Source organism: Betta splendens, chromosome 1 (genome assembly GCF_900634795.4).
Source record: "Betta splendens chromosome 1, fBetSpl5.4, whole genome shotgun sequence".
NCBI classification, from domain to species: Eukaryota; Metazoa; Chordata; class Actinopteri; order Anabantiformes; family Osphronemidae; genus Betta; species Betta splendens.
Window position 1 is genome coordinate 9,806,915 of NC_040881.3, and position 15,701 is coordinate 9,822,615.

Here is a 15,701-nt window from a genome sequence, read left to right on the forward strand (position 1 = left end):
GTGCTGCTGACGGGATATAAATAGCAAGTAGGTTCTCTTAAAAGTCGAGATGAAAACATATGCTTTTGTTCAGTGCATAGCTGTAACGCGGCTTTGAAACCTGAAGCAGGGAGACGACGCTCCTTCATGTCTGCCTCAGTAAGCTGGAGAATAATGAACAAGAAGCCTCCTCTGAACAGTCTGACCTAATATTTGACAGATAGTCAAGACACGCGCATCCAGGGACCGAAAACAGAGTTAAAGGAAAGATGAGCTCGCGTTGGGTTTTATTGTACAATTTTGAGGTTGTTGTGTCTGATTCATTCGTCTAAAAGGGGAACTGTGTCCTTCTTCTACTATCAGAAGGAACCTCAGCGCCTGATCAGTTCTGCTGCTGTGTAATTGTGTGCAGCCTTGTTAAGACAAAATTACGTTTAATGGGAAATGTCATGTAGCGCGTAAGTCACAGTGAAGACACCCATCAGCGCTCATGACATTTTAATACAACTACACAACATGAAATGTGTCTGTGACACCACCCAGCGCAGATTATGGAGTGGGATGTGCAAAAAAAGCAAAGGGGGAACCTTTCAAAATAAAAGTTCCAGTGGAGGACATAATAGGCCACAATATTCACAACCATCAGTGTGTGTGTGCGTGTGCGTGCGTGTGTGTCTGCATGTTACTGTAGAGGAACGATTATGCTCTCAACTTTTGCTCCAAACCTCGCTCATCGTCACGCACAGCGGCGTGCGCGCCCACCGACATGTCGGCTGTCCACAGCAACTTATTTTGGCGGGCTCCACGCTGCGTTTCATAAGGCATTCTCCCTGCTTTGCTTAGCAGGTGAGGATGCAACAAAAAATATTGATTCCGGGCAAACAAATAGCTACCGACTCACTGACTGGGCAGAAGTTGCAAGTAAACAGAATAAAAAATACCAGTATTGATTCTAACAAACAAATGGCCACCGACTGACTGACACCGGAGCAACTTGGACGCAAATGTGAAACCGAGGAGGCGCAGCTCGCCAGTTTGTCACGTTTCGATTGAGGGTTGCTGACTAACAACCTCCTCATCACTCCCATCACCCCCATCACCCTCATCACTCCCACCAATCCCCTCACACACATCACTGGCAGTGTTTGACAGGCTTAGCATGCTTGGACCCTTTTTGTGGAAGTACATAATCTCACTGCAAGTAATCTTTAAGAAAAGCTTCAAAGCACATAGAAACGCATGAATATACATGGTATGAGATCATAACCCAGCGCCGTATCCACGCATGCATTAATCCCTGGTAGTGACTAATCCCAGTTGTATGTATGCACTGGGCTAATCTCCCTCTCTTCTGCTGAGGGACCGGGGAACAGGCTCCCGTTTGCAGGTAAGCTTCGCTCCCATGTTCCCAATAGCTGCTAATCCCACGTCCAGAGAGGAGACGGAGGCTAAGCGGACAACACGTTAGAGCCACACAAACTGCATCTGATGCTGAGCCTGTCTCCAGGCAGCTACAGTACACTAGCTTGAGCCCAATGGTCGTCAGGAGGTCGGGGGCCGGGGTCGGGTCCAGAGCGTGCGTTGATTCCTGGCGCTCACTCTTTTTCTACACTTCACTACTTTCAGATCTGCAGTTTCCTGACTTTCTCTTCTGATCTGTGCTGGATTTAATTAGCGCCACAGTTTTGCAGGGCTCTATAAATGTCACCATTCTTAATGCAAATTTAAGTGAAGATGGTTTAAGTTTTATAAGCATATGGAGACATAGTTTATAGGTTTAGAGCCACAGTGGGTTTTGTTCCTCTGTTGTTTCTCTTGTACCAGGACGATTGCCTTAAACTGAATATTGCAGAGATTATTCTGTTTCATTTGTGGTATCAGACTCTTTGCTTTTTGTTGTTTCATTCTCCTTTTTCAGTTCAGCCTTCCTCTTGACTCTCGCTCGTAGATTCTGAGTTCGCGTATCCTGAATTAGTGGCTGTCTTTGTCTAATTCTCTGCACGCTACATTGGCCTGTTTGTTCAACATCTCATTATATCCTAGTTACACACAAAACGAGAGAGAGACGCTGAGAGAGGCCGGTGTTTGTGACTCTGGAGGCCCCGAGGCTGCGTGACCTATTTTTGCCTGGGAGTAGCTGCTTCATCACTAGCAGGCGCCAGCCATTGCACCTGGACAGTGTGTGTGTGTGTGTGTGTGTGTGTGTGTGTGTGTGTGTGTGTGTGTGTGTGTGTGTGTGTGTGTGTGTGTGTTAGGAAGCACTCTGCGTCTCACAGGTATTACTGTTTGGTGCTCGCTGATGTGAAGGCACACTTACTCCCTCTTCCTGTCTTCTCCTGCCCCTTTTTATAGAGCAGCAGTTTCTGCACACACACACACACACACACACACACACCTACACACACACGCACCCACGCACATCTTTCCCCCGTCTCTCTCAGGTGCTCGCCTGCTGCGATGTCCAGTGCTGAGTGTTGCTGTGTCTGCGTTCACAGCGGGACATGCAGACACTCACAAACACACACACACACACACACACACACACACACACACACACACACACACACACACACACACACACACACACACACATCCTGTTACACTAAATGTGTTCGCAGCGGGGCAAACTTGATTCAAGCCGCTAGTGAGAAAGTCTAATGATTGATGATAAGTCCCGACTATCTGCAGCCACAGCAAAAATCACACAAACAGGTTATGTGGGACCTCCAGGCGCTGAACTGCTTCCACGTGGCATGAGGAGGATGCGCGGCATCATTAGCCCACACTCAGGGCTGTGCTGTAACGCTGCCCAGCCCGCATTCACCAGCTACAGAAATGGGCACAAATGCCTGGTGGTACCGCTGGTTCCGCTGGTTCCGCTCCCCGTGAGCTTTTCTGTACCAACTCACGCTCTTGCGCTCACGCCGTCCCCCCCCTTCTGGTTGTGTACTTTGCCACAACTTTCTGCTGAGGAGGCAGTCAGGTGAGCAGAGGTGCCGTTAGTCTGATGAGCAGCGCATCTGCCTCCAACAGCAGCGGAGCCGCATTAGCCCGCACGTTTACCGCACGCCCGCAGTCAAGGCAGGACGCGGACGTCGCGCGGCCGCGTTCATCGCTGTGTCGCAGCGCGGCGAAGGTGTTGCTCCGGCACCGGCGGCGTGATTGGAGTTTTTCACACTGACGTAAGCCGGAGAGGAGTATTCTCATAGAGATCGGTGATGTAATGGACTGTGAAGGTACTAGTCAGGCTGCTTCTTTTCGCTCCCTCCTCCTATCCGTCTCACCGCCCCCCCCCCCTCCCTTCCACACCTCTCCCACCCCCACGTTCCAATCTCGATGTTTTCTCTCTCCTCGTTTTTTGCCTTGGCAGGCTCGCGCTTTGCTCCTTTGGGATCAGTGAATTAAAACCCAACAGCTCCCTCGCTCGTCCACAAGCGGGTACTACAGCTCCTCCGTCGTCATTAAGTGCCGCGCGCGTTCTCCCCGTCCCGCATCCGCGCGTGCGGCGCGGCGCCAGGCGCTCCCGCCTCGCGTCGTCACTCGGGTGCCTGTCACCGCGCGACGACACCCGGGTCGACGCTTGAGTGGGTCGTCGGCTTCCTTCTAGACGCGGAGGCTTCTTTTGGCGCGTTAACTGTCAGTAACTGCACATTTATTAGACTCAAGTTCCCACTAAGGAGTCCCACCGTCGCGCTCCTCCTCCGCCGCCGCTCCGTTCTCGCCTCGTTTGCTGTCGTCTTCAAAGCAGAGCCCACCCGCTCCGTCTGCCCCCCCGGGAGACGCCGTGAGACGGAGACGGCTCCTGGATCTCCCTCCGCGTGACCATCGCGGCGCGAGGAGAAGGAAACAATAACACACCAACACATAAACATAAAAGTAATTGCAGCGCTGCTGCTCCTCCAGCTCGTGCATGCTTTGTCCTCGTAGGGGGGTCCACACACACACACACACACACACACACACACACACACACACACACACACACACACACACACACACACTCCGCCGCGCACGCGCGCTCCGGCCGGTCGCCGGATGGGGTCTCTCATAAATATGGATGTGAAGGTTTCCTCCGCGTGGCTGTGGATTTGCCACTGACCTCCGGGACGAGCACATGCTTTTCTGTTTTGCGTGGGCGGCTGGGGCAACAATGGCGCTGAATGTTCCAACCTGCTGTGCGCGCACAACTCTTCTCTGTGCGGTCTTGATGAGTATCGAAGGTCTGGACAGATCCATTCGGCGACAGAGCACCTTTGTGCAGACTCCACTCTCACTGTGCTTACATCACACGCTGAAAACAACTATTTATTAAGTTTCATAAGGCCACGTAACATTTCCTTGATTGCTTTGGCGACCGTTTGGTTTATAGTATTTCTTTCGATAGAGTAGCTGCTTCATTTGTTTTTGACTTAATTCACATATGCCTAGTGAGGATTCATTCATCAACCAGAACGTCTCTTTTTATTCAAAGTATGATTCATATAAACTAAAAACCTACTTTACAAGTCAAAATAAATGAAACTACTGTAATAATATGTCTCATAGTGTTTCTACTTTATACAAGAACAGGAAGTAGGTTTATTTGTTTGTTATTATAGGTCATCTGTACATATGTTCTATTTTAGGCAAATGAATTTCAAAATCTATATAAGTCCTGATGGTTTCATCATTTTCCCTTGTCCTTGTTTAAACTTTACATACACACACAAAAACCAGAGTGCGATGGGGGCTCCGAGAGAGGAAGCCCACAACATAAATATCCAATTACCAAACACATCAAACGCACAGAGGATGAAATATTGATAACTTTGAGACATTTATGTAATCCACAATGGTGTCTTATATAAGCGTTCCATTTACAAGGAGAAGCAGAAATGTGCAGGGAGGTATTGTTTTCTTTTTTTAAACATCACAGAAAAAGAAAGAGACTCTCTTGTATGTTGGCAGACAATAGCGTGCGCTTATGAGAGTGGTGGCTAAAAGCAGATGGACAATGTTCTCCCTCTTTCTTCTTGTCTCTCGCAGATGAACGTTCACCCAGAGCAAAAACACTCACACACACACACACACACATACACACACCTTCAACTAATATGTTAGCGAAGCACATTAAAAGAATATGAAATGCCGATTGCGTCAATATGATGCTGCCTGATCAGAGAGAGAGAGAGAGAGAGAGAGAGAGAGACTACAGTATAAAGTGAAGCTAAGTGAACGCGTACCTGAGCTAAACACTCTGCTGTTGGAGGTGTCGTATTTGCGCGCGCACAGCTGTCAATCGCTCCCTGATAAAGGCGTCGCCGGGCATATGGAGCTGACGCGGGAGGTTCCGGGGCTTCGCTTTGAGCTGCAGATCACAGAGCCCGAAAAGAAGCGGGCGCACAAACAAACCAGGAAATATGGATTCTGTCTAATTAACTGTAAATTGTCGCCGCGCAAAGTGGGGGACGCTGAGTGATGTGCGCGTGTCGAGTGCGCGTTTGAGAAAGCAGAGAGGAAGGCTGAATAATTTGACTTAACTTTTGTGCCTTATCAACAAGCCACTCTTCGTGCGTTTTGCTTTGAAAGTGCTGTTCCCCCACTAAGGCCGAATAAATTAGAGCTCTAAATAGGAATAATAATGAGCGCATACATTACTTCTGTTGTTGCTACTGGTTGGTGTTGTTGTTGTTTGTGTCGGCAGGAAGGCTCAGATCTCCATATATGCAAAAAAGGTAACTTCTCTGCATGTTTTATAAGTTTGGAGGATCGTTTTAATGGTGACCCAAAAAGATGTCCTAGATATTTGGGGAACATCCTTTTGAAAATTCCTGAAACTACAGGCGGAGAGACGGCGAGAGCAGACGAGGAGAGAGAGAGAGAGAGAGAGAGAGAGAGAGAGAGAGACGAGATGAAATGGAACTTCCCTTATTGCCGACGACACATTCAAACTCGTTTCTGCCACATCATTTTAAAGGCAGTGCAAATCCTTTATTTGGTTGTTTCTTCCTTTTTAAAGCGTGTAATAGCTTTTGCTCCGGAACCACACGGCTCTTTGCCTCCTGATTAATATTATTAATGCCCTAAGTCCCCGACACAAGCGGCGCTGTGTGTGAATTAGCGGCACGCGCTGCCGCATATTATGGAACAAAAGCAAATGTTATCGAGCGCTATTTAAAGCTGGCAGCCGCCTCTGACCTCAGCCTCAGGACCAGAGGGAGCCGGATCGAAAAAAAACGCCCAGTCATCAGCAGAAGATTAGGACTAATCGCTATGACTTTCATATTCTAGTCATAACAATTAGTCCATGGAGGTGTAATTGCGTTTGAATCAGCAGCAGCTGCAGACTGATGTCGCCTCCCCCGGATGATGGACGGATGATTTCCAGCCCCGCGTTTGCAGAGGAACTCGCGGGCGCCGCATCTGAAGGAGGCGGCCGACTCGTTCCCTTCACCGCTGAGCGTTCCACTGACTGCTGACTGATAGCGCTCAGCTGCGCGTCGCCTTTCATTTCAACACAACAGCTGTGAGCGGCTCAGCCTGTGCCAGCGCTGCTGGTCCGCGCCGCGAACTGGGTCTGAAGTTGATTTGTCACCGACGACACTGACTTGTTGGTGGCGTCTCCGGAGCCCGTGTGTGAGCTGCCTCTGACTGTGTGTGTGAACGTGGGAGTAATAATGCAGATACTTTGCATTTCTCACGTCATCCTTTACTGCTTTGATCTGATCTCCTTATAAACCTGACAAATACTTTATTATATATGCTGAATAACCGCAAGTAAAAGCTGCACTATATTTAAAGCTGCTGTTCTTCACCAGGAACTGGCTGCGTCATCTTTACCTCTTGACTTCTGCTGCTGTGACCTGTAAATCCAGATGTGGAGGTGAGGATGTGCAGAGGCACTTGATTAGAGCACAGAACCTTTAATCAATACTTCTGACACCCACATACTGTTCCTCACATTAAAAGCCAGATAGTTTCAGACTATTGCTGCAATCTGCAACTGAAATCTGAGCACTACAGTAAGTAAGACACAAGCGACCGTGTCCACTTCTTTCTCATACGCCCTCTTTTCATGGAGAGCACGTCTGAAATTCCAGCACTGACACGTGAAGTGCACACGGGCGCTCCTGCAGCCTCACAGGGATGCTTTCACAGAGATCACTTTGATTGACAAAGTCAAGTCAAAGTTAGTTCATCTGATTGCCGAGGTTCTTTAAAAGTACATAATGCAGTAAAGTTCATACACTAATAACATAATAGTACTTAATCTTTGCATTACGATCATCAGCTCTATGTCAAATTCCCATTTTTTTGCATGTTCTAAAACAATAGAGTGTGTGTGTGACTATAACATACCGTGTGTGTGTGTGTGTGTGTGTGTGTGTGTGTGTGTGTGTGTGTGTGTGTGTGTGTGTGTGTGTGTGTGTGTGTGTGTGTGTGTGTGTGTGTGTGTGAGGGTGAGGTGGCAGGAACCCCTCCAGCCCAGTCACAAGCCAAGTATGAGGGGCTGCTGCCTCGTAGCACAAAGCCCAATGTGAAGCTCATGTGACTGCATTAACCTTTCAGGCCTAATCTCCTGCAGTCACGAATGACGGGGAAGAAAAAACAGCGCATTCAAACAGGAAAATAAGGAGCTTCACACGCGCTCCGTTTGCTTCTCTGGAGCTCTTGCGTCGAAGTGTGTTTGTATCCGCCGGTTTGGAGACGGAGGAGAGGGGCTGTCGATATGCATAAGTGCAGATTGAGAGCTGAATTGTCAAGCAAATCAGGCTGAAGCAGGAAGCTCCCCCCCACGACCCCCCGCGGCTTCAAAAGCGACACGCGGGCCTCAGAGAACGACAACGACGGCGTCTTTAAACCAACACGACAACAAAAAGTCTCTATTATGTGCAAAGCCGGCGTCAGAGACCGTCAGCGCTCCAGCCGAGCGGCACAATAGGCTGCTGGGTCCGAAATCGCCCGCCGCTTCCGTGACAACGGCTTGTACGGCAGTTTCGTCGTGCTGGTCTGGTTGGCACAAGAATCAATGGCGCCTTTGGCCGGAATCAGCTGATTTCCTTTAAAGGCGAAGCACAAGAAGGCTTCTGAGAAAAGGCTGCTGGTACCGGGGCAAATCCCAGAGCTGCTGCGTCCGAGCCATCACAGGCCCATTATGTCCCTCCATTAGTAGTGGGCTGAAAAAGACAGTGACTCAGTGCCCTTACCTGGAAAGAACACACACACACACACACACACACACACACACACACACACACACACACACACACACACACACACACACACACACACACACACACACACACACACCTGCTCAATATGCAGGTTACTGCACAGCACGATTCTACAGTATGTGAATAATAATAATGGATGTCACTGCTCAGATTTCAGTCCGGTCCACAAACCCAACGTCCCCACACCTCAGGCCAATTACAGTGGAACATCCACAGCAGCGTTTTGTTTTGTCACCAGGTTTGCTTTCATGAATTAACGCGAGCATTGAAATGATGGGAAATCAGTGGCTAACAACCACAGATGCTCGATGTGGTTCGTGGCTGTATCCACAGAGAACGTTTAAAGTGGCTGCTGTGTACGCCTGGGATGTCTCAGTGATGCTAACCTGGATATGAATATAAATAAACTGCTGCACAACAACTCAGCTGGGGAATTTTCATCGCCTCCAGCAATACACTACAGCTGACACTGTACATTTACACAGAGCGCCCAATTAATGTACTGTAGCACTTACAGCACCGCGCCTCCCGTTGCCTCGGATTCCAACACTAATCACACCATTAGTCTGAACGGGACGCGCAAGACATCCGTGTAGCATGAGCAGTGTTCGCGCTGCACAGCTGGATGAGACACGCGTGTTGTGTGATAACAGCTGGAAACCACTGGGTGCTGTTGTCATCCTGGCTGTGGCCGCGCTGTGCGACTGTACAGTGCACAATCGCTGTAGGTGATTAAAACACACACAAAAAAAACAAGCGGCACAGCAGCCGGAAACCCCAGCCCGGTAGAACAACAGCAACCTGGCGCGAGTGACGGCCGCGCTGTGACACTAATTATGAACTTTTAGCGGCTGAACTCGGTTCGTCCTCGCCGCAGCATCGCTCACGCCCCCCCCGAACTCACAGCCGCCCTATAATTGCTCCTCCAGAGTTCACCGCGCGTGTGACATGCCGCCCGCTGCCCCTGAAGGGGTCTCGTAAAGCATTTGCCAGTGAAGTGCTACTCGACGGTCACCACTCCCCCCTCCTCCCCCACTCTCGCCCCTCAGAGACATCTGCTGCTGGAAAGACCCCTGGAGGTGGCAACATTTAACACAGCAATGCTCTTTTTTTTTTCCAGCCTCCCTCATCTCGGCGTCACCTGCCCCGGCCCAATTTACCGTCCAGCCACCCGGAGTCCACACACACACACACACACACACACACACACACACACTTGACAAAGGAAAACAAGGTAAAGACTGTTTTCCTCAGAGACGCTGGATCGTTTTGGAGGATATTATTTCTATGTTTTCTCTGCCAACATGGACTACTGCGTTTTGAATGGATTTCTGGTGGCTATTTTGATTCAGCATTGCACATCTGAAGGTAGGTTTCATATTTATTTATTTTGAATTACTGTAGAAGTCAGTGAATGTGATTCCACATTACTGTATGTGTATGTTTCTGCTGTTTCTTATGTTTATAGCTGCTAGCACACACCAAAATATCATCTTTCATAGGTCTGTCCACCTCAAATCAATCATTGTCAGTGGTCAGCTTCAAAGATGTTCGGGCTCCACCGCATGAACCAGATGTGCCTCATGTAGATGTGGTGCCAGTAGTGGCCCCTCCAAGCCTGAAGGAAGTGCAGCAGGTAATGCAGGAAGCATCGGAGCGGGTGGAGGGTCATGCAGCAGAGGAAGTGCTGAAGGAGCTTCTAGAGAAGGTTGAGGCAGCTATGGGCCAAGTGGAAGGAGGGGGTGAGGGAAAAGGAGATGAGGCAGCAGTACAGAAAGCAGTCACAGAGGATGCACTGGGGGCTGATAAAGGAGATTCTGACACCAAAGACGTGTTGGAGCAAGAGGCAGAGGAGGAGGTGGTGGAGGGTAAAGATATGGGCCCTGAGGGAGGGGATACGGCTGCTGGAAAGGAGCAGGTGGTAGCAGAGGTGGATGCATTTAAAGATATAGCTGAGGAGGAGGAAAGAGTTGTGAAGAAGAAGAAGGGGCTGACTGCAGCTGGATCTGTGGAGGAGACTGCAGCAGCTGGAGGAACTGGAGATAGGGTGGAGGTCATCAACAAGTCCCTGGACACTGGAGTGAGTCAGGAGGAAAAGGGGGCCACTTCAAAAGAGGCCGGAGGAGATTTAACGGCCCAGGAGGCAAAGGTAGCGGACGACCATGAGCAGGTTGGGCGTTCAAAAGCAGAGGGTCCGGCGGAAACAGGAACACTCAAGGCAGAGCCAACGCTACGGGTTGTGACGATGGCTCTGGGTGACGAGCAGGAGAACGCGGGAGCGTCCGACCCAGGCCTGGCCGGCGCCGGAGCGGAGCAGCCGGGGGACGCGGGGGGCGAGGACGGAGCGCTGGCAGAAGAAGCCCCAGCAGATGAAAACGAAGGCGAGATCGAGACGTCACCTTCTGACAGCAATGACATGGAGGTCCCAAACACAGTAGCAGAAGAAGAGGGGGGGGATCCTGCAACAGGCCCGAGCACGGAGGGCAAACCAGAGGGAGGTGCTGTCGATGAGGGTGCAGACGTATCGGTAGAAACGGGAGGAGGACGAGATGGAGTCAGCGAAGTTAGCGAAGTTAGCGAGAGCGCGGCCGACAAAGAGGGGGAGCCACCAGCAGGAGGAGATCACCCGGAGCCGTCACGTGGCTCTGGAACGGAGCATCGAGGTGAGATATGGAGGTGTAAACATGTGATACTGCTCCCCTGTAACAAAGATCAACCTATAACTAGTCTATATCTGCTCTGTGTGAAACGTCAGGGTCACAAAAACAAGAAGTGCTAACAACACGTTAGCTTAACACAGGTCCTTGGCTAAATCATATTAGCTTGCAAACGCATCCCCCGTCCACAGCACAACTATGCATTATCCCACTGTAGACGTGACACGTCCTTGGCCCCCTGGCTTCATTTTCATCTCCGTGTCACATTCCAAACCTGTCTCCCAGAAGTGCTGCCGCCGCCCGACTTTGATGCCGCGGCCTCCGAGGAGCAGGGCCCGGCTCCCGGCCCGCGTCCGTCTCCAGCCTTAGGAGGGAAAAGCCCCGAGGACGAGCAATCCAAGCTCGCTAACGAGATCGTCACCTCCACCGATGACCTCTTGAAGAGCGACGCCGCCGCCGCCGCCGCCGCGGCTCAGCCGACACTCGACAATGTGGTGACGGACGTCCTGGCGCCTGGCGCGCGGCCAGAGAGGAACGAAGCAGGTTGGACCAACGAGCTGGTGGAAGGCGCCGCCGGAGCCGCAGGTAGAAAATATTTGTGGATTTCCACTCTTTTGCTTCTTTAAATGAAGTCTGACAAACATCTACGCGAGTTTGTGCAGCTCGCAGCGTTAAGAAGAAAACAGATCCTCGCTGCTATTCCAGCAGCAGCACATGCAGGTGGCCAAGTTTCATTAGAATAAGCAGCCGAGCGGGATGAGCACAACACACTGACTGGTGTCACAACACAATGGGCAATTTTATGGATGACAAGTAATTACTTTACACTCTTTCCATGTGAGCTAGCAAAGATTTACAGCCACAGAACAAGTGGATTGGGCGGAGTGATACGAAAGAAAGGATTCCTGCTACAAAAGGAAGCAACATAATGGCGGAATAAAGACGAATGGTCGCGGCCGAGCTTGTTGAGGGACGGCTGATTTAGTTGTAGCCAGGCATAATGCATCAGACGCCATTTTTTTTCCAGGAGTGCTGTAACTTTCAGTGTCTTTGCCTTTAAATCAAATACCTCTCCCCCCCCTGTGCTCCGTCTCTGCCTCGGTGTATTTGTTTAGAGCCGGCTGAGCCGGGCCTGGAGGCCTGGAAGATCGGGGCCATCGCTGCCGCCGTCTTCCTCCTCGTGGAGACCTTCATCATCCTCGTCTACATCGTCAAGCGCCGCAGCAGGAGCAGGTGGGTGCAGCACATCAGCAGCGGTATATTTAAAGCACAGTCAGAATATGATTCGTTTAGCACAACTTATACCCAATATTATTTCCAGTAGGCTGACCTACATTATCCACATAACAGCCTGATACAGAAATAGATTTACATTAAACCCTAATCTCCTCGTATTGTAGAACAGATTCCTGGCTCTGTATTTGCACAACAGATTCTTCCCTCTTTTTTTATGAATGAAGACAAACCACATCCAACGGAGCCTCATTTATTAGCTGGAACAAGCCAATCTGATTGCTGTAATTTGTGCAGCACTACAACATATTGGACTCTCATCTGTGTCGATACGTGATTACTTGTGATGTGGCCCACACTGCAGCTAACAGTTGTATATCGCTGAATAGTGAAATGAAAGTGTTGGTTCTGAGTTTTCAGTAATAGATTTCTGTTTTTCCATCTTCCGCCGTGGCCTGATACAACAAGCAGTTGATTTGTAGAAGGGGAAGACACAAGCGGCATCGGTTCTAAGTGTGTGTGTGTGTGTGTGTGTGCGTGCGCGCGCGTGCGTGTGTGCGTGCGTGCGTGTGCGTGCGTGCGTGCGTGTGTGTGTGTGTGCGTGTGTGCGTGCGTGCGTGTGTGTGTGCGTGCGTGTGCGTGCGTGCAGCGCTCCAGCTCGTCAGCGGGCCAGTGAAGACGGACGTGTTGAACCAGAGGAAGCAACCGGAGGCGACTGCAGCGACGACACGCTGCCTGCAGACAGCGAGCAGTGAGTCCACGGTTGACAACGCCGCGATATTTGGCAGACGTGCAGAAAAACATACGCCGAGTATGAAAGCGTGCAGAGAGCGTGTACAGTGTGCTGCACAGACGGGCTGCCAGTTCATGGACATTGGTTTTAGATATTATTAATACTCAAAAACAGGCAGTGACACCCATCTACAAACATACTGTACCAGCATGTACTACAGCACAAGACAAAGAGCTCCCATTCGTCCTCACCAGGCGTTAACACAGATTAAACATGATGGATACAAAGATCTTCCTAATAAAGCTCTGTTGTGTTTATCATGAGCTGTAAATGAGGTGAAGGCCTTCTGTCTCATTTGAAGCGTTTCAAGGTTTTCATGATCTCACTCCTGTTGCCCCCCCCCCCCCCCCCCCCCCCCCCCCCCCCCCCCCCCCCCCCCACATACACACACACACTCTTTTGGGTCATCCTCCCTGTCATTAGTGCTTTCTTAATTGAGGACCAACAGGAAGTCGTGCACTGACCTGGAAACCGTAGGTTCGGTTTGCTTAGTTTTTAATACAGGCTAACGCAGCTGTTCTGCCCTGATCTAGGACCTGCCGCCCTGGATCAATAACGATCGATCCTATGGCCCAATGTTGTTTTACACGTGGGGGCGAACGCGCGCGAAGCGCAGAGAGCGAAATGTGACGCGCGCCCCGGAACAGACGATAACAAAGCAACGCTGAATTATTTAACAGGCGGCGGAGTCATTTTGAAACGTGTCCTTGTTAAGAGACTTTACAGCAGCGGTGACAATCCAGCTGTCATCGAGAGAGGAAACCACACAAAAAAAACACTGTCAGCAGCCAAAGTCACTTTTAGAATACGATCCAAACGTCGCATCTTTAGCAGCAGTAAAGGCACAAAAGGGGCGATTTCACCGACCTCATCATTCACACACAACTGGTATTTTAGTCTCCTGCAACAAACTGTGGCAGTAGGAGACAGAAAAGAGCAGAAAAGAGTCATAATGACACCAGGAAATCCCAGCAGTCTGGTTGCACCATAGCAGTTTAGAGCAGTGGAAGTAATAAATAGTACTAATGCATTGTGGGTAAGATGCAGCCGTCATGCTAGGTTTATACATCTGGAATGACGTGAAGACGATGGAGGGGACACCCTGGAGGATGAGTCAACTGGGGCACGGAAAATGCATCCCGCCCTTCCTGGAATTCTCTCACCCAGGACAGAGTCACCTGCAATTAGTCAACAACGTCAAGGGATCTATTTTTATCTCGACGCGTTAGCGCCTCCCTTCCCACCGCAGTTTAAGCTTCTCCATCTGCTGTGCAAGTCATTAAACAAACAGGCCTCTCTGTGAGAAGAGCACCATTTGCTCACAGCGGCGGTTTTCCAGCCGTGAGACGTCGCCGCATTACACAGCGTTTGACTTTTACTGGTACCTGAAGTGTCCCCGCGGAACGAGCCTCTAACGGTCCCCAGCCGATTAGCTTTAATTTGACTGTCTGCATCGTCAGAGGTTCATCTGTGACTTGTTAGGCCTGACTGCTGCCGTCCTGTCCTCTGTGCCAGCAGAGCAGCCCTTGACCCGCCCGATGTCGCCTCAACCCTGGCTCACAGCGACGCGGGGCAGCACCAGGAGGGGGACGCCACGGCCATGTCAGGCCTCCCGTCCGGCCCCGCGGCACAGCCGGAGCTCCGGACGTCGATGCTCTGAAGGGGTTAATACCGAGCGGCCACTGCTCACACCTCGACACTCAGCGGACTCAATCCCTGACTGGACCCAGCACAGACCGCCACGCATTCTGGCTGCGATACCTTATACACATAGTCAGAACGAGACACGAGCAGACTTGTGTGAATCGGTGAACATGAACATGTATTTGTGAGTAAATGTAATTATAGTGTCCTGAATTGAGTTGAATGTCTATTTGACAAGAGGGGCTTGAACAGTTTTCCTGTTTTGTCCGGATTGCTTTCATTCGTGTTGTGATTTACTGACAGCACTGACGGCAGAATAGCATGTACAGCCTCATTAAAACGTACCAGTGTAGAGGAACAGAATCATGAGTGTTTGTAACGCATTCAACAAGGCGGATGAGAGGCCAACAGACTCACTAACAATACCGGAGGCCGACAAACCAACTACTCCCCTACAGGGATCTGCTAAAACAAGACTAGAGTACGTGAGGACCCCAATGTAGACCAGGACAAGAAATACAAATGTGGTGAAACAATGAGTAATTAACTGGAAAATGCAGGAAAATAAAAATCTGGACAAAGCTCTGAACACAAAAGTACAAACAAAAAATCCAGATAACAGTGAACAAGAACAGACGAGCAAAACTGAAGTAATAGGACAACATCAGCATCGTGTGAACAGGTGTGAGTAATGACGATGACCAGACATGGAACAGGAACAGGAAGTGATGTCAAACACCAGCCTAGACAAGCCACGCCTCCCTCAGGGCCGAAATGTCACAGAGTTTAAAAGCCGGTGTGATTTTTCCTGCTCCCGTTTGTTTTATCGTACCAAAATAAAAGGATCCCAGTGTGAGTTTCTCTGCAGATGCTTTGGCGGTTGTGTTTCAACAGTTTTAACGTTTGAGAACAAAAACACAGGAACACACTCATTTGTGTACACGGGCCATCACACACGCCTCCCCTGACACCTGCCTGGCTTCCATGGCCATGTTATCCGGCTGAAAGTGGCCAAACGGAGCGTGACGTCCTCGCCTTGTCTCGCGCTGGACGCCTCCAGCAACGAGCAACGACGCTGGCTGGAGTCATTTGGTTCGCGATCACAAGGGATAAAAATAAGAGTTTAGGGAAAAAAAAAAAAAACCTCGAGACAATCTGTGTGTGTGTGTGCGCGCGTGCACT

At 50.1% G+C, this 15,701-nt stretch overlaps 1 protein-coding gene across 1 annotated transcript; it reads left to right on the plus strand.

Moving 5' to 3' along the window:
* The first annotated feature begins 9,342 nt into the window (after window positions 1–9,342).
* Window positions 9,343–15,684, plus strand: si:dkeyp-118a3.2 (retinitis pigmentosa 1-like 1 protein). The gene is made up of 6 exons (XM_029130009.3): window positions 9,343–9,560; window positions 9,695–10,855; window positions 11,135–11,434; window positions 11,965–12,082; window positions 12,732–12,833; window positions 14,394–15,684. The coding sequence occupies exons 1-6, from the start codon at window positions 9,497–9,499 to the stop codon at window positions 14,533–14,535; spliced, it is 1,887 nt and encodes a 628-aa protein (XP_028985842.1). The 5' UTR covers window positions 9,343–9,496; the 3' UTR covers window positions 14,536–15,684.
* Window positions 15,685–15,701: the final 17 nt, after the last annotated feature.

Bases quoted from the DNA above. Each gene is read 5' to 3' on its own strand.
- si:dkeyp-118a3.2 (XM_029130009.3), top strand. From the start codon at position 9,497: ATGGACTACTGCGTTTTGAATGGATTTCTGGTGGCTATTTTGATTCAG. The intron at 11,435-11,964 runs GTAGAAAATATT...GTATTTGTTTAG, and splicing joins AGGCGCCGCCGGAGCCGCAG to AGCCGGCTGAGCCGGGCCTG. The intron at 12,834-14,393 runs GTGAGTCCACGG...CTGTGCCAGCAG, and splicing joins CTGCCTGCAGACAGCGAGCA to AGCAGCCCTTGACCCGCCCG.